Source organism: Pan paniscus, chromosome 1 (assembly GCF_029289425.2).
Source record: "Pan paniscus chromosome 1, NHGRI_mPanPan1-v2.0_pri, whole genome shotgun sequence".
NCBI lineage: Eukaryota > Metazoa > Chordata > Mammalia > Primates > Hominidae > Pan > Pan paniscus.
The window spans coordinates 175899841-175921152 of NC_073249.2; the positions used below are offsets into that span (position 1 = coordinate 175899841).

Below are 21312 nucleotides of genomic sequence, written 5' to 3' on the forward strand. Positions count from 1 at the left end.
CACACAGCCAATGCATATATTAATCTTTACAACAATTCTGTGAAGTGACTGTGATAATAATCCCCATATTTCAGGTGAGGGAATTGAGGCTGGCAGAAATTGTGATTTAAAGTCAGTGAATAGTAGACATAGGATTTGAATTCAGTTCTTGGGGCTCCAAACCTTATACTTTTTCCATTAGTCCAGGGTCCGCCACTAGTATCCTAAACAACACTAAATCACTAGATGAAATACATATGTGCAGTAGCATTAGTTTTCTCATGAATTACATTATGAGCAAGAAGTATTATTTAAGAAATTGGTTATCTTAACCAAAGAATCAAGGTTATCACTACCAGTAATAACTCAAGTTGATAACACATGGCCTTGATATGATGTAACAAGGACATATCACCTCTGCGGTATTTTCCCCCAAATGCATAAACTCAGTGTAATTCTGAGAATACATTAGGCAATCCCAGATTGAGGGAGATTTTATAAAGTTCCTGACTCTTCAGAAGTGTCCACTGAGAAACTGTCACAGATTGGAAGAGGCTACTGAGACATGACAACTAAATGTAATGTGGTATTATTGGACCATGGAACAAGAAAAGGATATTAGTGTAAAAATCCAAATAGAGCCTCTAGAATTTAACTAGTAGTATTTAGCAGTGTTAATTTCCTAGTTTTGATAGATGTACCATGTTAAATAAGATGGTAACATTAGAGAAAAATGGGCTAAAAGCATATAGGAACATTCTGTACTGTCTTTGGAAGTATTCTAAAATAATTTCAAATAAAAATTTAGTAAAATATAAATAATATTTATTATTTATATTGGAAATAAAGATGATATAAAAGTTTCTTTTAAAAGAACATGGAGATTCTAGAAAAAGATCTGTATTTAACTTAGGCTGAGCTCCATGAACTCCTACTGTGGGCCAACTATGAGAATAGATAAATTAAAATTACTTTTCTTTGCTCGTGCACGGACCAAATTTCTCTACATTTCCTTCTTTTGGTTTATGACACTTAACTGAAATTGTTTCTCTTAAGGATGGAATTCTGGAGAAATGAAAAATGATTTTTTTTCTCCTAATTCAGTATTTATTTTTCTTCCCTTCTCTTATCTGTAGTAGATAACTACTCTGGATGCTAGGTATCCAACCATGAAGAGTTAGGCCATAGGGAAGAAACAGTGTCTTTGGGAATGGTATAAACTAAGCAGCATGGAAGGGAAATTGTACAGAGGCAACATGGTAAGTGGAAGGAGCACTAATTTGACCTAGCCTTGAATCCTAGGTCTGTCACTCTGTAGCATGACTTTGAGCAAATTCTTAACTTGCCAGAGCAGCTTTATATTCTGTAAAGTAGTAGTTGTAAATATTAAATGAGATAAAGTTTGTAATGTATCTGTACATAGTAGACTCCCAATAAAAATTAATAAATTCAAAAGCATTTGCTATCTGTTATGTTCACAAGACTTTGCTATGTTTGCACTATGGTGAATATAAAAACACATGGCATAAAGCGGTTTATAATCTCAAGAAACTTTCAATCTTTGGGGGGAGATTAAACATACATATATGAAAACAATTAGAGAAAAAAAATTACAAAATTTACTGGAGCACTAAGTTGTGTTGTAAAGATAGTAAAAGCAGTAATTAGAAAGGAGAAAGATCCTTACTGGCTTAAATTTTATGAAAGGGGTGGTCCTGAGAAAAGCATTTAGGAATTGGTATACAGAGTAATAACTAATATGTTTGGAGAGTTTTAAGGTTTATGAGGAATTTTCACAAGCATTTTATCATTCAACATTCAAAATCACAAGCTTTTTAGCCCAATTTTAGAGATAAAGAAATAGAACCAGAGAGCCTTTGTTAAAGAGCAGAGTTAGAACTCAAACCACAATTATTGACTATTAAATTTATGTTAGTGTGATACCAATATTTTATATTTTCCATGCATTTTCATAATTGTTTTTTCATTTATCAGAGGAAATAGTCCTGTGAGTAGCTGAAGTCAGAGAGATTAAGTGACTCATCCAAGTTCCCTCAGCTAATTATTTGGAAAAGCAGTACTAATATATGCCTGAATGTCTAGTGTGTTCATCCCATTGTTCTACATACCACATTGTTTTAATTTCCAGATGGAGAGAAAGGAAAGAAAAAGGGAGCAACATGGGATTTGAATGGGTTCTGAGGTACACACGCATCATTACAGAGAAAAACTCTCAACTTTTTAGGACTGCATTAATCCTTGGCCATATAACTAGAAACAATTATTCACCTGCCTTATACTGAGGGTGGCCTATATGAATGGGGCAACTGAATTGCCACATTTATATTATTGGTGCTGTGTTTTGCCTCATGATTCACATTTGTGCTGACTTTTGGAATTACTTTCTTTTTAAAAAAATATTTATTTATTTATTTTGAAACAGAGTTTCACTCTGTCACCCAGGCTGGGGTGCAGTAGTGTGATCTTGGTTCACACTGCAACCTCCACCTCCCAGGTTCAGGTGATTCTCCTCCCTCAGCCTCCCTAGTAGCTGGGACTACAGGCATATGCCACCATGCCCAGCTAATTTTTGTATTATTTTTAGCAGAGATGGGATTTCACTATGTTGGCCAGGCTGGTCTTGAACTCCTGACCTCAAGTGATCTGCCTGCCTCGGCCTCCCAAAGTGTTGGGATTATAGGCATAAGCCACTGCCCTGGCCATGGAATTATTTTCTTACGGCTGAAAATTAAGCAAGACATTTTGATTCATGTGACTGTGGAGGGTTCTATTATCTAGCTAATTCTGGTCTAAACACAGATTAGTACTTAAGAATCGTAGGCCAGCCTATTTTCATTTAAGAAAACACACAGAATAAACTCAGATCATAATACAGTGCACTTCTTTATATTCAGTGAAACTGAACAATTAAGTCATATTTCTGATTTCTCATGAATATATTCCCAGTTTATGGAGCCTAGGCCTTGCTGGGTGTGGTGGTATGGCTCACACCTGTAATCCCCACTCTCAGGAGGCTGAGGTGGGAGGATGGCTTGAGCACAGGAGTTGGAAGCCAGCCTGGGCAACATAGTGAGGCCCTGTCTCTAAAAAAGTAAATAAATGATACAAGTTTAAAAAGTTCTTAAGGGAAGCCTAGGCCTTCATGCTACATGATGATTTCACTAGTTATTTTAGCTCTACAGGATAAAATCAGCAATCTTACTTCACATTTTCAAGCTTTTACATACTTTCCAAAGCAAGTAAATGCCCCATGACAATCCAGAAGCTGATATTTTCCCAAGTCAAGGATGAACAACTTCCACTGTCACACTTTCTCTAACCTGGACGACAATTACAAACGGTCACACTTCATTGTACATAGTCTTTGGCTGTTTTAGTTACAGAGGTTGTCAATTTCTGACCATGGGTGGAAACTTTCAATATTTGGTGAATATTCCAAAATAATTTCTTATGAAAATGAATAGGCCGGGTGCAGTGGCTCACGCCTGTAATCCCAACACTTTGGGAGGCCGAGGAGGGCGGATCACGAGGACAGGAGTTCGAGATCAGCTTGCCCAACATAGTGAAACCCTGTCTCTACTAAAAATGCAAAAAAAACTTAGCCGGGCTTGGTGCCGGGAGCCTGTAATCCCAGCTACTATGGAGGCTGAGGCAGGAGAATCGCTTGAACCCAGAAAGCGGAGGTCGCAGCGAGCCGAGATCGCGCCACTGCACTCCAGCCCGGGCCACAGTGCGAGACTCCGTCTCAAAATAATAAATAAATAAATAAATAAATAAATAAAAATAGACTGACTATACTCAAAGCTGGATTCAAGTTTTATCCCATTTGTAAGATGTCTCAGCTTAAAAAAACAAATATAACTGCAGCAGTAGAAAGGTTTTCCCTTTTCTCCCCCTTTGGAGCAACCCTATTAACTGGAGGTTGTTATTTCTCATAACTACCTTATCAATTAAAAAAAATGCTCCTCCTCTTCTCTGGAACGAGATTTTTACCTTTCTCAGCTTCCTCGTCTCTCCCATGTCTACCATGGCAGTCTGGTTACTTCTGTGTTACGGAGTCTGAGGATGCAGACGTCAGGGAGCTTGGGACTGGGTGTGACAGTGTGGATTCGGTTTTGACAGGTTGAGCGTGAGAGACTATATGAAGCTGTATTTTGCTGAAACATTGTAGAGAAAACATATATTTCTGAAATGCTGTTTGTTAGACGAGTTGTAACAGTGTGTTCAGTTGGTTTGTGAGGGTGGTGTGTATTTGTGTGACTAACCACGTGAGGTGCACAATCTGGTCCCCGCCTCAGCTAGGGGGAGGCGCTATCCTGAGGCCTTTGCTTAAATCCAAACTGGAATAACCTGTTGCGAGACTTGAAGCTTCCGCAGCTGCAGGTTGCAGTCTCTGCCGCCAGCGCAGAGATCCTGGCCGGGTAGTCGCGCGCCCAGCGCTTGACAGGAGGGTGGTCACGTGGAAGCCGCAAAGCGGCGCTTTGCGACCTCGATGACAGGCAAAATGTGCGACAGCCGTGGCGCTGGCCAACCAGGGGCGGAGGCGGCGGCCAGGGAGGAAGCGGAGGAGGCGGAGGCGGCTGCGGCGTTCGCCCGCCCGCTCGCTCGCTCGGTTTCCCCGCCCCCGCCGGGCTTAACGCCGCTGAAGGTAGCCGGGTGCGCGCTGTCGCAACCTGCCCTCATCCTGGCCCGCGACTGTAAGACCGGACCCACATCCAGACCAATCTTCCTGTCCGGGCTGCTGCGACGCGGGCTCCGCAGGTTGCAGGCGGGCGGCCGGGGCGCCTGAAGGTTACCGAGTGCATGAGCGCCTAGCGCCTCCCGCGCTGCCCCGCCCGCTGGCCCGCCGACCCGCCCGCCGGCTCGCCCGCCAGCCCCTCGGCGCCCGGCGGCGGCGGCGGCGGTGGCGGCGACGGTCGCAGGAGGTGCCGTCTGCCTCCCAGGTGCGCGCTTCGCTCCCGGAGCCGCGGAACTCGGCGGCCGCCATGGCGTCCAACATGGACCGGGAGATGATCCTGGCGGATTTTCAGGTGAAGTATCTGGCCCTCTTCCCCTCCCACTTCCAACCTCGTGGGTTTCCGGTGCCACAAGGGAGTCTTCTTCCCAGCGTTCTTCCCAGTGGTGTGTCATTTAGGCTTTTATACGGTGCGTGGCGTGTGTGTGTGTGTGTGTGTGTGTGTGTGTGTGGCGAGCTATGGAGAAGCGTATAATTTATATGCTATCATGAGTGTGTAGAGTGTGTTAAGTACGGGTTGAATGGGATTGGAGGTATTAATGACTTGGGTTACAATGTGTGTGGAATGTGTAGTGTTTCCTGTATTATATGGGGGGACGTGTAGAGTTTTTGTTTTAATTGGTGTTGGACCATTAAGTATGGGATGTTTTGGGTGGTTCTGTGGGGAGAGATGTATGGAGTGTGAGCGTGGAGCGTGTGGTGTTATGGGCGTGGTGTATTTATATTGTATTAAGGGAAGAGTAAAAAAGCAGAATGATGAGATGGCGAGGGCAATGACAATGGGGTACTGAGGTCCTTTTCAAAGAGGAGTAAACATTTGAGACTTTGCCTAATTGGAATCTTTGGAGGGTAAGAAGATAACAAGGAGACAGATAAGACTATATATTCCAGAGTATCTCTGCAATGAATTCACAAGCTTAATAAATTACCTATTCATATTTGCGGATTCCCCTCCCCTACAGACTTGAATTGCTTGGTTGGTGTCCTTTCTCCAGGAATACTTTAAAGGATAAGTAAAGGCTGTTCTCTTAATAAACCCAGTCGTAGTGCCACTGACATGTAAGTATCTTAGGGAGGCCCTTTGAAAGTAGAACTGTATGCATTGTGAAAGACTTGGAGCTAGAACTAATATCCTGTGAGTGCTACCTTTGCCTTTTGATGTTTGGTGAAGGAATTATTTTAGTGAGATATTTTTAGCCATTTTGGCATCAACTTAGAAGCTACTGTCAAGTATAGGCAGACTTTTCCCTCTTTTTTAACATTCACATTGCACAGGTTCTAACACTAGCTTAGTAGGCAGTATTTTTCCTTGCTGAAATTTTGTTGGGCTTTTCTCTCTCTCTGTTCTATTAAGTTCCTTATTTTTAAAAAAATTAATTAATTTCTTTTTTTTGGAGACGGAGTCTTGCGCTGTCGCCCAGGCTGGAGTGCAGTGGCACGATCTCGGCTCATTGCAAGCTCCGCCTCCCAGGTTCACGCCATTCTCCTGCCTCAGCCTCCCGAGTAGCTGGGACTACAGGCGCCAGCCACCACGCCCGGCTAATATTTTTGTATTTTTAGTAGAGACAGGGTTTCGCCGTGTTAGTCAGGATGGTCTTGATCTCCTGACCTCGTGATCCGCCCTCCTCGGCCTCCCAAAGTGCTGGGATTACAGGCGTGAGCCACACTCCTCCCGGCCCTTATTTTTACAAATTAACGTTCAGATAACCATTTTCAGAGTTTGCTGTTTTGGTTACCTAGTGAAATCTGATATACAGGTATTAGGAATATGCATATATCTACACTTTGATTAAACCATAACCTCCAAACTAATAAAGGAGTGTCCTTATAATAAAAGTTGACCATAAGATTTTGATGTTTTGTAGGTTTAGGATTGGCCTGAGGCTTTTTGCCTGCCTACATTTTAAAAAATTTTTCAATTAATTAATTAAATTTTTTAGAGATGGGCCTCGCCATGTTGCCCAGGCTGGTCTTGAACTCCTGGGCTTAAGTGATCTACCCACCTCAGGCTCCGAAAGTGTTGGGAATACAGGTGTAAGCTCCAACACCCAGCCCTGCCTAAATTTTTCATCATCGTCTTTTTGTTTTGTTTTTGTTCTCCAGTTCCATTTTTTATCTAATGTGGAATGCACTGTTTGAAAAAGGACTCTATATTTCAAGGTGTAGTTTTACCGTGTTACAAAATTGTCTTCTGATTTCCCTCATTAAAAACTTTATAAAGTAATTATAACTTTGTTTTAATTTTACCTTTTTATCTCTAATAACTTGCATCTGCTTTCTATTTTTTGTGTGTGACAATTATTATGCTTAACTGTTAACCTTATATTGGCTAAAGGACAGGAAATTTAGGCTTCTTGTACTCAGGCAAAGCAAGATTTTCCAGGGATTTTGGTTTGGAAATGAAAATGAAAATTTCGGCCGGGCATGGTGGCTCAGGCCTGTAATCCCAGTACTTTGGGAGGCTGAGGGGGCGGATCACGAGGTCAGGAGATCAAGATCATCCTGGTGAACATGGCGAAACCCGGTCTCTACTAAAAAAATACAAAAAATTAGCCGGGCGTGGTAGCGGGCGCCTGTAGTCCCAGCTACTCGGGAGGCTGAGGCAGGAGAATGGCGTGAACCCGGGAGGCGGAGCTTGCAGTGAGCCGAGATCGCGCCACTGCACTCCAGCCTGGGCGACAGAGCGAGACTCCGTCTCAAAAAAAAAAAAAAAAAAATTAGCCGGTCGAGGTGGCGGGCGCCTGTAGTCCCAGCTACTCGGGAGGCTGAGGCAGGAGAATGGCGTGAACCTGTGAGGCGGAGCTTGCAGCGAGCTGAGATCGCGCCACTGTACTCTAGCCTGGGCGACAGAGCGAGACTCTGTCCCCCCAAAAAAAAAAAAAAAAAAAGAAAGAAAATGAAAATTTCGATCACATTAATAAGATGGGAATAAGTTTTTCTCTTCAGACCAATGGTAATGCTATACACAATTGTTTAAAAATGGGAAAAATAGAATGGCATCTGCAGTGAACAATTGTTTGCCTAATAATGTTAATTTCATATTGTCAAATAGGTAAAAGAATGTTATTGATAGAAGAAAAAATTATTTGGAAAACTACACACCTTAAACACATTAGCCATTTGTGTGTTTAGGAACCTGGAGTTCTCTTACAAATGATCGTCTTAGTAAAAAGTGATGATTCTCCCTGTTTTTTATATTATCTCAATTTTTATAGGATTGACTTAAAAGTAAGCATTTATTCAGTTGTAAGAAAACCAGGTAATTTATTTATTTACTTATTTATTTTTTCTGAGATGGAGTTTCACTCTTGTTGCCCAGGCTGGAGTGCAATGGCATGATCTCGCCTCACTGCAACCTCCGCCTCTTGGATTCAAGTGATTCTCCTGCCTCAGCCTACTGAGTAGCTGGGATTACAGGCATGCACCACCATGCCCAGCTAATTTTGTATTTTTAGTAGAGATGGAGTTTCTCCATGTTGGTTAGGCTGGTCTCGAACTCCCGACCTCAGGTGATCCACCTGCCTTGGCCTCCCAAAGTGCTGGGATTACAGGCATGAGCCACCGCACCCGGCTCAAATCATTTAATTTAAGGATTGCAGCTTAAGACTTGGCATACGGATACTTGGATGACACTGATTTCTTCTGTAACTGGGCAAATCAGTTTCCTCACCAAAAGTGAATATGGTAAAATTACATGTTTATATCATGTGATTGTGAGACTCAATAATAGTTTGAGAGCTCAGTATTATCTTTGTAGAAAAGACATAATTTCCAAATTTGATTAGAATTTGAAAATAAATCACATTTTGATCATTGCTAGATACTGTGTCTAAATGTGGAAAAACCTTTGAGAAGGATTTTTGTATTTTTTTTGACTATTTCAAGTCAATAGAGAAAAGAATTCTGTTGAAATCAGTGAAGTGGTGATAAGTAGTGGGTGGAAGATTACAGCTCAGACTTAATGGGATAGATTTGGAATATTATAGATGGGTGAATTTATTACAAAGCAAATATTACCCCAAATTGTCCTCTAAGAAAATCCTCCCCCAATCTGTTAATGAAAAAAAAATTGTGGTACAATCCTTATAAAATTTACCATTTTAGCCATTTTAAAGTCTTAATGCCAGTTCAGTGGCATTAAGTACATTCATTTTGCTTTGTTACTATCACTGCCATCCATCTCCAGAAAGCTTTTCATCTTGAAAATCTGTTACCGTACTTATTTAACAATAAGTCCTTATATCCCTCTCTCCTCAGCCCCTGGCAACCACCATCCTACTTTCTATCTCTGAATTCGACTCTTCTATTAATAGGTACCTCATATAAGTGGAACATAGAGTATTTGCCCTTTTTTGTGACTGGCTTATTTCACTTAGCATAATGTGCCCAAGAGTCATATATGTTAGCATGCGTCAGGATTTTATTTCTTTTAAAGGCTAAATAATGTTCCATTGTATGTATATACCATATTTTGCTTATTCTTTCACCTTCCATGGACATTTAGGTTGTTTCTACCTTGTAGGTACTGTGAATCATGCTGCCATAAACATTGGTGTTCAAATATATGTTCCAGCTTCTGCTTTCAATTCTTTTGCATATATACCCAGAAGTTAAATTGCTGGATCACATAGTCATTCTATTTTTAATTTTTTTGAGGAACTGTCATATTGTTTTCTATAGTGGCTGCACCACCAAAATTTTGAATGGAGAGAATGTCAGCATCCTGTTTAATAAATTATTTTAAAAATCAGCTCTGAGCAAATGAATTTAGAATTTGGAATATTTGACCAAAAATCAGTTTTACACGTACATAGTGTTAACATAGTATGTTACCGATAAAGGAATGACTAGAGTAGTACACCTACAGTTCTTGCTGGCCAGAGCCAGGAGGGGGTGTAAAGGAATTTCCTGGGTTTAAAAAAGCAGGCAGCATTGATGAATCATGAAGTTCCCCCTACCTCCTTTAATGGTTTTGTAACAAAGAGATGCATTCAGGTGAAAGTTTCAAGTCTTTTTGTAACTATAGAATAACTGTTCTTTTTGTAATTGTAGAATTCTTTAACTTTTTTTTAGGCTGAAGTAGAGAACATGAATCATTTGGTCTGAAACTTTTGAGACCCTATTTGGTTTGCTTACATATGTGAAAATAGTTATCCAAATAATTGCGATTGCTATCAAATAATTTCAATAATATCAGTTACTTCTTATGGTCTAGAGTCTTCTCCTCCTTAACCTCTTTCTTTTTGGCGAGACAGGGTCTCACTCTGTTACCCAGGCTGGAGTGTAATGGAGTGATCACTGCCCCTTTGAACTTCTGGGCTCAAGTGATCCTCTCACCTCAGCTTTCTGAGTAGGTGGGACTACAGATGTGTGCCACCAAGCCTGGCTAATTAAAAACAAATGTTTAAGCCAGGCATGGTGGCTCACACCTGTAATTTCAGCATCTTGGGAGGCCGAGGCAGGCGGATCACTTGAGGTCAGGAGTTCAAGACCAGCCTGGCCAAGATGGTGGAACCCTGTCTCTACTAAAAACACACACACAAATTAGCCGGGCATGGTGGCTGGTGTCTGTAATCCCAGCTGTGGGAGGCTGAGGCAGGAGAATCACTTGAACCTGGGAGGTGGAGGTTTCAGTGAGCCAAGATCATTTCACCTCACTCCAGCCTGGGTGACAGAGTAAGACTCTCTCAAAAAAAAAAAAAAAAAAAAAAAATCAAAAATTTTTATTTTTTTATTGTTTTAGAAACACAGGGTCTTGTTAAGTTTTCCAGGCTGGTCTTGAACTCCTGGCCTTAAGTGATCCTTCTACCTCAGCCTCCAGAGTGCTGAGATTATAGGCATGAGCCAACACACCTGGCCTGGTGTTACCTGTTTTTCTATTTATTTTTCTCTGTTGCTGTTAATACAGAGGCAGACATCATAGCTGTACTCCAGTGAAGAAAGAAAAAGAATGACTCTCACTAGTAGTAATATTTTGTTTTAGACTTTCTGAGAAGCCCTTATCTGCCTTGCTAGAAAAGTATTCTTGGCCTGGCGTGGTGGCCTTTGGGAGGCTGAGGCAGGTGGATCACGAGGTCAGGAGATCGAGACCATCCTGGCTAACATGGTGAAACTCTGTCTCTACTAAAAAACAAAAAATTAGCTGGGCGTGGTGGCGGGCACCTGTAGTCCCAGCTACTCGGGAGGCTGAGGCAGGAGAATGGCATAAACCCGGGAGGCGGAGCTTGCAGTGAGCCGAGATCGCGCCACTGCACTCCAGCCTGGGCGACAGAGGGAGACTCCGTCTCAAAAAAAAAAAAAAAAAAGTATTCTTTCTGAATTTAGTTCCATTGGTCATAGATTGAGTCCCTTTATTTCTTCTCTAATTTGGCATTGATTTGATGTTATTTTCAGTTATGTTTTCTGTAACACACAAATGTGCTTTTGTTTTTCACCCCTAGTCTTTTCAGCTAGTAATACTTTTTGCTGCCTAAATTGCTTGATGAATTTTCTTTTCTTTCTTTTTTTTGTTTGAGACAGAGTTTCGCTTTTGTTGCCCAGGCTGTAGTGCAGTGGCGTGATCTTGGCTCACTGCAACCTCTGCCTCCTGGGTTCAAGCGATTCTCCTCCCTCAGCCTCCCAAGTAGCTGGGATTACAGGCGAGAACCAACTACGCCTGGCTAATTTTTGTACTTTTAGTAGAGATGGGGTTTCGCCATCTTGGCCAGGCTGGTCCCAAACTCCTGACCTCAGTTGATCCACCCACTGTGGCTTCCCAAAGTACTGGGATTACAGGCGCTGTGAGCCACCGCGTCTGGCCAAATTTTCTTTTTTTTCTTTTTTTTTAAAATTTATTTATTTATTTATTTTTATAGTATTTATTGATTATTCTTGGGTGTTTCTCGGAGAGGGGGATTTGGCAGGGTCATAGGACAATAGTGGAGGGAAGGTCAGCAGATAAACATGTGAAAAAGGGTCTCTGGTTTTCCTAGGCAGAGGACCCTGCGGCCTTCCGCAGTGTTTGTGTCCCTGGGTACTTGAGATTAGGGAGTGGTGATGACTCTTAAGGAGCATGCTGCCTTCAAGCATCTGTTTAACAAAGCATATCTTGCACCGCCCTTAATCCATTTAACCCTGAGTGGACACAGCACATGTTTCAGAGAGCACGGGGTTGGGGGTAAGGTTATAGATTAATAGCATCCCAAGGCAGAATTTTTCTTAGTACAGAACAAAATGGAGTCTCCCATGTCTACTTCTTTCCACACAGACACAGCAACAATCCCATCTCTCTTTCTTTTCCCCACATTTCCCCCTTTTCTATTAGACAAAACCGCCATCGTCATCATGGCCCGTTCTCAATGAGCTGTTGGGTATACCTCCCAGACGGGGTGGCGGCCGGGCAGAGGGGCTCCTCACTTCCCAGACGGGGCGGCTGCCGGGCGGAGGGGCTCCTCGCCTCCCAGACGGGGTGGCCGCCGGGCGGAGGGGAGTCCTCACTTCTCAGACGGGGCGGCCGGGCAGAGATGCTCCTCACCTCCCAGACGGGGTGGCGGTCGGGCAGAGACGCTCCTCAGTTCCCAGACGGGGTCGCGGCCGGGCAGAGGTGCTCCTCACATCCCAGATGGGGTGGCGGGGCAGAGGCGCTCCCTACATCTCAGACGATGGGCGGCCGGGCAGAGACGCTCCTCACTTCCTAGACGGGATGGCGGCCGGGAAGAGGCACTCCTCACTTCCCAGACTGGGCGGCCGGGCAGAGGGGCTCCTCACATCCCAGACGATGGGTGGCCAGGCAGAGACGCTCCTCACATCCCAGACGATGGGTGGCCAGGCAGAGACGCTCCTCACTTCCCAGATGGAGTGGCGGCCAGGCAGAGGCTGCAATCTCAGCACTTTGGGAGGCCAAGGCAGGCTACTGGGAGGTGGAGGTTGTAGCGAGCCGAGATCACGCCACTGCACTCCAGCCTGGGCACCATTCAGCACTGAGTGAGTGAGACTCCGTCTGCAATCTCGGCACCTCGGGAGGCCGAGGCTGGCAGATCACTCGCGGTCAGGAGCTGGAAACCAGCCCGGCCAACACGGCGAAACCCTGTCTCCACCAAAAAAATACGAAAACCAGTCAAGCGTGGCAGCGCGCGCCTGCAATCCCAGGCACTCGGCAGGCTGAGGCAGGAGAATCAGGCAGGGAGGTTGCAGTGAGCCGAGATGGCGGCAGTACAGTCCAGCCTCGGCTGGGCATCAGAGGGAGACTGTGGAAAGGGGAGACGAGGGAGATGGAGACCGTAGAAAGGGGAGAGGGGAGAGGGCCAAATTTTCTTATATTGGGTTATCACCGTGGGTCTTTGAAACTTTGCATATGAGCTCCTCTTTGAAATATGGACTTTTCTGTTGCATACTGGTAAGTCACTTACTTTGAGTGACACATAAGTAGTTTCTGTCCGTTTATAATATTTTCTCTTTCTAAATGGAGTTGTGAATCCCACTTCTTTCTTTTTTAGTTTGACACAAAGAAATATTGTCTACAAAAGACAATACCAGACTGTGTGAGCAGAAATGGTATTGATCCAAACAGATATCTTTTGTGATGTTGTGGATTAGGGACCAAACTAAGTATCCATGGAACATCATATTTCATTCCTGGGAGCAAGTAATCTTGTTACCTGTCCTTTCTTTCCTTTCTCCTCTGTCCTCTTTATTTATTAAAGAGACAAATCATGTTGTTTTAGTATTTGGGTTGTAGGTCATTGGGAAAATAAGGTTTTTGCATGTAGAATTAAATTTAATGGTTGGTGGTTAAGGACATGGACTTTGGATTCAGACCGCTTGTATTTAAATCACAGCCCTACCACTGACTCTTCTGGTGATCTTTGACCAATCACCTCACACCCCTCTGCCTCAGTTTCCCCATATGAAAAATAAGTTAGCACATGTAAAGTGATTAGAAAAGGTGTCTGACATAGAAAGTGTTCAATAAATTTTAGCTGTTATTTTTGACAGTTTTAAGGTATGTACTTGTTCTCTGTTGGGAACTTCAGAGATCATCTATTTGAAGCTTACCAGTTTTCCCTTTGTGGAAATTGAGACCCAGAAAAGAGAAATGACTTGTACAAGGTCATAGGTTGGTTTGAAACAAATTTTGTTTGTTTGTTCGTTTGAGACAGGGTCTCATTCGGCCACCCAGGCTGGAGTGCAGTGGCGTGATCTTGGCTCAGTGCAACCTCCATCTCCCAGGTTCAAGCAGTTCTCCTGCCTTAGCCTCCTGAGTAGCTGGGATTACAGGCGTGTGCCACCACATCCAGCTAACTTTTTAAATATTTTTAGTGGAGATGGGGTTTCACCATGTTGGCCAGTCTGGTCTCGAACTCCTGACCTCAAGTGGTCTGCCCGCCTCGGCCTCCCAAAGTGCTGGGATTTCAGGCATGAGTCACTTTGCCTGGCTGAAACAAATATTTTATCCAGGTACATATAAGAGTGTTCATTTTCCAGCTAATTTGTCAGCTTGGAGTTCTTGAAGAAAACAAAAACTGCTCTTTAGAAATTTCTACAAATGAGGAAACATGTATAAAATAAATTAGCAGTGCTTGGCTGTCATGTAGTAGATCTTCAGGAAGGAAGGAAGGAAGAGAAAGGTGGCACTTTGTCTCTTCCTTGTTTACCATTTAGTGCCATGCTTCTGTGTTCACAGGTGTTCAGAAGCCTTGGAATGCACATAGTGTCTCTAGATTAGCTGAGTATGATAGAGTTGATGCCTGTTGTTTGCCTGACTGGTTTTATGGACCTTGTAGATCAGGGGTCAGCAAACTATATCTTGCAGGCCAGCTGCCTGTTTTTATAAATAAGGATTTATTGCAACACAGCCATACCCGTTCATTTACCTTTATCTGTGGTGGTTTTCTTGCTAGAGTGACAGAGATGAGTAGTTGAGACAGAGATTTTAATGGCCTTACAAGCCTAAAATATTTACTGTCTGGGCATTTAAGGTAAAGTTATTTCTCCGCTCCCCCCATGAAACCAGTACTTTTCTAGGTTTTAGTAAATTCAGAGGGCTGGAGTGTTTGAATGCCTGCTAGGTGGCAATATGTGGTTACACCTCCATAAGGGGCAGTTGTTAGAACATTGTACTTAGGTAGACTGGCTGTAGCTGTTGTTTTTTTGTTTTGTTTTAGGTTTTCTTAGCTGTGGTTCTTTGAGAAAGTCATTTGCCTTTTGTAGGCTTCATTTATTCAGTCTATAAAATGGTGATCTGGGACAGGTGTGGTGGCTCCCACCTGTATTCCCAGCACTTTGAGAAGAAGAGGCATGGGGATCACTTGAGGCCAGGAGTTTGAGATCAGCTTGGGCAACATAACAAGATCCTGTCTCTACAAAAAAAAAATAAAAAAAATTTTTTAAATTAGCTGGGTGTGGTAGCATGTGCTTGTAGTCCTAGCTACTCAGGAGGCTGAGGTAAGAGGATATGATTGCACCGCTGCACACCAGCCTGGGTGGGTGACAGAGAGACCCTGTCTTGAAAAAAAAAGAATGGTAATCTGTGTAGAGCTATATGTACCTGTAAGCAGAAGACTGGACTAGGTCAGGCCAAATAGAATCCAGAGAATCACTTGGCAGCCATGGGACTGAGGACAATCAATTGTAATTCAGATAACTGACCTAGATTAGGGGTCAGAATATTACAGTCTGAGGGCCAAACCACCACCTTTTTTTGTAAATAAAGTCTTACTGGAATATAGTCGTGCACGTATGTTTACATGTTGTCTCTGGTTATTTTTGTCCTTAATAGCAGAGTTGAGTAGTTGACTGCATGTCCTGCAAAGCCTAAAATATTTACCCTGCTCCTTTTAGGAGAGTTTGCTGATCCTTGATCTAGATGAGTGGTTTTCAACCAAGGGTGATTTCTGTCCCCCAGGGGACATTGGGCAATGTCTGGAAACACTTTGGTTGTCACAGCTTCGGGCTGCTACTAGCATTTAGTGCACAGAAGCAAACGATGCTGCTACACATTCTATAATGCACCGGCATCCCCCGATAGTAAAGAATTTTCTGGCTCAAAATGTTGACAGTATTGGAGAATCCTGATTTAAACTAATGGTTCTCAAACTTTAGTTTGCATCAGAATAATTTGGAGGGCTTGTTAAACCACAGGTTGCTGGACCCCCACCTCAGAGTTTCTGACTCAGTGGATCTGGTGTAGGGTCTGCAAATTTGCATGCTTTACCAGGTTTCCTGGTTATGCTGATGCTTCTGATCCAAGGACTACACTTGAGAATTGCTGAGCTAGATGACTTTTGAAATTCCGTCCATTCCTGTGATTCTTTGATTTTGTGATCTTAAGTACTGTTCCATTTCTGTGACTTAGCAAAACGTTTTATGATATGGTTTGGATGTTTGTCCCTTCCAAATCTTATATTGAAATGTGACCTCCAAAGTTGGAGGTGGGTCCTAGAGGTAGATATTGGATCATGGGGGTGGATCCCTCATAAATGGCTTAGCACCATCCCTTTGGTGATGAGTGAATTCTTGCTCAGTTAGTTCACGTGAGATCTGATTGTTTTAAGAGTCTAGGGCCGAGTGTGGCATCTCACGCCTGTAATCTCAGCACTTTGGGAGGCCAAGGCCGGTGGATCACTTGAGGTCAGGAGTTTAAGACCAGCCTGGCCAACATGGTGAAACCCCGTCTCTACTAAAAATACAGCTGGGTATGGTGGCGTGCACCTGTAGTCCCAGCTACTTGGGAGGCTGAGGCATGAGAATCGCTTGAACCTGGGAGGCAGAGGTTGCAGTGAGCTGAAATCGCGTCACTGCACTCCAGCCTGGGCGACAGAGCAACACTCTGCCTCAAAAAAAAAGAAAAAGAAAAAGAAATAAGAGTCTGAGATCTTCACCATTTTCTCTCTGTCTGGCTCCCTCTCTTGCCATATGATAGTCTGGGTTGACTGGGAGAGGCTGTCTCCCGCTTTGCCTTACACCATGATTGTAAGCTCCTTGAGGCCCTCACCAGAAGCTAGCGGATGCTGGCACCGTGCTTTCTGTATAGCTTGAGAACCATGAGCCAACAAACCTCTTTTCTGTATAAATTACCCAGCCTCAGATTTTTTTTATAGCAACACAAGAATGGACTAACAGAGTATATTTCAGTATACTGATGCTTGATGCTTAGGCTGTTTCATGACTTCACATTTTTGGATCCTTACTTTTCATGTTCCTTTGGAAAGTTTCTATTTCTCTTTCAAAAACCACCTCCTACCTTTTGCTTGTAACATTCATACCTTGTACCCAGTTAGGGTTAATAGTTTCTTTTCTATTTTGTACATCTCTCTTCTTTTGAGTCTTATGTTAGATTGTCAGTGATCAATTTACATGTTTCTCGTACTGTCAGCTCTGTGGGGGAAACAACTGTCTGGATCTTAACCATCTGTTCCTACAGTATCTAGTAAAAGGTGCTCAGTGACTATTTACTGAAGGAATATTCTTAGTTTAGGCTGTTATGGTACAAATGGAATAGAATTGTAAATTTTTATGTATTTTTGATATCTATCATTGACATGATTTTGAATAATAAAATCTGTCATTGAGAAAATAGAGATTTGACTAAATTGAGGGTTGTAACTTTAAAGTGATGCATATATACAGAAGTACAAAACACTTCTGCTCTTGTTTAGCTTTTATTGAGGGGCTCAATAAGATGTGATAAAATATAGGCCTTGAGGCCAAGAACTTTGTAAAATTTGAATGCTGCTGCTGAATTTGCTGTTTTATTCACTCTTCCTGATTATAATTTCATTCTCAAATGGTTTTTAAGGCATACATTTTATTTTCAAGTCAAAATTGTTCACCATGTTAAATCACTAGTCATTGACTTTAAGGTGAGTTTGAGATAATTTCAAAAAGCAGTCTGGTAAAATTAACAGAATAATTACACCTGGCTTTATATTTACTTGTGGTTATGGGGGAATAATAGAGATAGGAAGAATGAGATGTCAGGTTGTGGTAAAGGAAGGAGGAGTTTTCAGGTTATGTGCACCTTAATGGCTTTCAGGTGGGGTTTGAGTCACCTAGTTTTTCTCTTTGCAGTTCATCCAGGCTCCCTGGATTCTTTAATGATTGAACTATAATAGAAGAGTGTTAGTGAGAGGAAAGCTTCTTCTCTTTTGCCCTTCCCATCCTCTTTTTCCCTAAGGGAAAGTAGTGGTTGAATTTGTTTTTTAAAATCAATTTTAGATGTATCCTTTCTTTAATAGGGAAAGAGTAATAGCAGTAACTTCTAGCTTTTGGTTACTTTGTATATGTCAGGTACTATGCTAGGCTCTTAACATCTAATCTTTACAGTGATCTTTTATTGGGATATAGTGATATGGTTCTCCATGCATGATTTCTGTATATCTTCTCAGCAGAGGCACTGAATGCCTTTTTTTCTATCTTTCCAAAGATTTTTGTATTCTGAACAGCCTTGAAAGATAGAGATAATGTCTCCCTCTTGGGTGAAGGGAGGTAGGCATACTTTCCACTCTAAAAGATTTGGGTTCTTTAGGCTGTGAGTTCCTCTTCTGTATTGCATTCCACTGCATGTGCAGGCATCACTTGGTCTATTTTGTGTTGCCCTATAGGAAATGGGATTGGAGAACCAGCACAAGAACATGCTGATACTTTGACTACTAATATTGCTGTGAATCATAAAGTTCATTGTCTCTGACCTGGGAGTCAATGTCTTCTGCCAGCATCCACGAAACTGGCAGGCTAAGTTGTTAGCTTGCTAGCAGGATAAAACTCAGATCCTTTAGTTTTTAAGTTTTGGCAGCAAGGATGGATGTTGACAGACACATGACATTCTGGAAGAAGAAAGATGAGGGTGTCTTCATAGGTTGGTTAACAGAATTTGAGGGAAGTCCTTGGGAATTGGTAGAAACATGTTGCCCAAATTAAGTGGTTCTCTACTTTATTGCCTGTTAATGACGAGATATTGGGGAAGTGGTTACAGACTGAGTTCCAGGACATAGGTTCAAAGATAGCTGCCTGAACATTCCTCTGGTTGTTGCCAACTCTCCTTTGGGTGGGGAGGATATTTTTCACCAATCTGGAGGTCACCCTCAAATCCTCCCCAGTGTAACAACTAGGGAGATTTGTCCTGATTGGGCAAAAGCTTCTGTTCCCTTTCAGACAAGACTTACAGATGTATGTGTACCTACACTGAGTGTGAAAGGAGGCAAATTTGTAACTTACGTGGGCAGAAAAGAAAGTTGTTAGAATTTTGCTTTGCCTGAGAGATGGAGTGCATAATGTCTTATGGCTCAGCCCCTCCTCTGGAGGAAACTTTAATTCCCACTTCACTGTCTGAAGCAAAGCCGTCAGCTCAGTGGGGTCATTAATTCATAGAGGTTTCACCCTAAACCTGGTCCTGGTTTGCTGATGGTTTAGTCAAGCTGAAAGCTTACTGTGTCTGCTTGACTTCTAGGGCTGTTCAGCCTCTGTACTAGCTATGCAGACTGATAATGGATGTGATTGCTCTGTTCTCTGGACAGAACTCAAGGCTTTTCTTATAGCTCTGATTGGTACTCTTCTTGATGAAACTTGTTGTATTTCTACGGACCTTTGCCTGTTGCTAATGGCCTAGCTCTTTGGTCTGCCACTTGGAAAGCTATAGACTGGCAAGTTAAAGATAGCTCTTGTTAAAGCTGTGAACTATGAAAACAAATTATACTTGCTGATCAAACCATCTGGATCACTCATCTAGATGCCCTTAGTAAGGGCCTGTCTTCTGATGAAGCCCACTGGAATCGAGCTTCTGATTGAGTGTACACTGCCCAGAGCCATATTCATTATATTGGATATGACGAATATCAACTATCATAAACTGAACACAAAGCAAAGGACTGTGACACAGAGGGTGCCATTACATGCCAGACTTGTGCCTCCTGCTAAAAGTTTAACCGTTTGTCACATGATGAGAGAAGCCAGTGACATGGGATGTGGCTCCTGCTTGCTCCTGGCAGATTGAATACATTGGACCTTTGACCTGCCTATTCAGCCAACTTCCTATCAGTGGTGCCTCACTCCTGTTGCCATTTTTTTTATGGTTTTGATGTTGCTGTTCTAGTCCAATCAGCTGGCTCTGGCCACACCATCGTGACCCTAGAAACCAATCTGTGTTATACTTTTGGCTTTCTGGACTGTTTGCAGTCTAACAGTAGTGCACCTTTTATCGTACAAGCCACTCAGCAATGAACTGATTGTCAAGGTATTTGATGCTTCCATGCTCCCTGCCGTTCATAGGCATCTGGTATGTGGATAAACATTGAATATTGGAACAGCTTCTTCAAAAATTGACTCAACGATTTCTGATTCTACATCCTTCACCTCCTCTTGATCCACACACCTTACTTAGAGAGCCAGTTTTGCCACTGATTGTAGCTGTCCCCAGAAAAGGATTATCTCGTCTTGATCACTCCTGAGTAATGATCAGAATGGAAGGGGTGGGAGGTTATATAGCCCTATTTTGAGAATTCAGGATTCCACCCTGACCAATTTTAGGCATGATGTTTCTTTTTACCCCCTAGTAACAACCCAAGGCCAGCCTGGTTGGTATCTATCTTCTATGTGGCAGCTAGGCCAAAAGATGGCTTAAGGAATTCAGACTTAATTCTTGTTCAGTTACCTAGATTCTCTTGTTGAATTGATACTATCATCAGGATAGTGACTATTTGGTTGAGTATACTGCTTGCTGAGTCTCTGTATGGTAGACAGTGGGGACCATAATGGGTTTCTGTAGGTTTTATGCAAATTCCCTTGACCCTTTTGCACCTGACATTTCCAGATGAAAGGTCTGGGTGTTGTGAGTAAAAGATGATTGGGAAAAAGGTGAAGTTATAGCTGCTGGAATGGGACATACTGATTTTGTAGCAATGGACAGAGAGCAGCAATCCTGACACTTGGTGGAGGGACCACCTTAGACCCCAGGAGGTTTAGAGAAGGTAAAGACATTAATGTTCATTTTCTTTCAGAATCACCCTTGAAGCCTTCCTCATAAAGAAAACACTCTGGTGCAGCTCCTCCAAATTGTTGTTATCACATTAAATTTAGTTGACTGCTGGGTCTGCCATCCCCGCTGGGTCTGCCATCCCCCATGGCTCTGATCATGATTTGTCATTCCCTGTAAACTTACTGGGAGGTCTACTGGAAACAGCAGTGGTTGGCGCCAGGTCATGTACCTTCCATGCAAAACACCTGTGAACACTTCTTTACTCCCATCTCATCAACTTCACTCAGATTCTGTGGGGTAGATTTTGGCCACCTGGCTTATGGCCTGGACAAATGGGACAGATTGGACTGACTGCCATCATTCAGTCCTTTCAAAAACAAGGACTAGACTCACTGTTCTGAACTGAACTGAGTGGGAACCTTGTGCTGGGACACAATTTGACAATGCCTCCTTGACTGATGTAGGTTCTCCTTAGACCTAGTGATTCTGAACAACCCTCTCTTTTCCGATGTACCATGTGTGTCCTTGGGACTGTACTTCTTTTGTGTAACCCAGGTATTAGCTTATCTCCCTCCTAGAAACATGGACCTTCCTCTACCTTTGAATGTTTAAGGAAACACCATTAAAT

The 21312-nt window shown here is 42.7% G+C and overlaps 1 protein-coding gene across 3 annotated transcripts in view; it reads left to right on the plus strand.

Moving 5' to 3' along the window:
* Window positions 1-4897: 4897 nt before the first annotated feature.
* Window positions 4898-21312, plus strand: part of FAF1 (Fas associated factor 1) — a 523666-nt gene continuing 507251 nt past the window's right edge. For all 3 annotated transcript variants that reach the window (XM_034964946.3, XM_034964954.3, XM_055093088.2), the window contains exon 1: window positions 4898-5030. In XM_034964946.3, coding sequence (XP_034820837.1) covers window positions 4986-5030 — 45 coding nt within the window. In that variant the 5' untranslated portion in view covers window positions 4898-4985. The remainder of the gene's footprint in view (window positions 5031-21312) is intronic.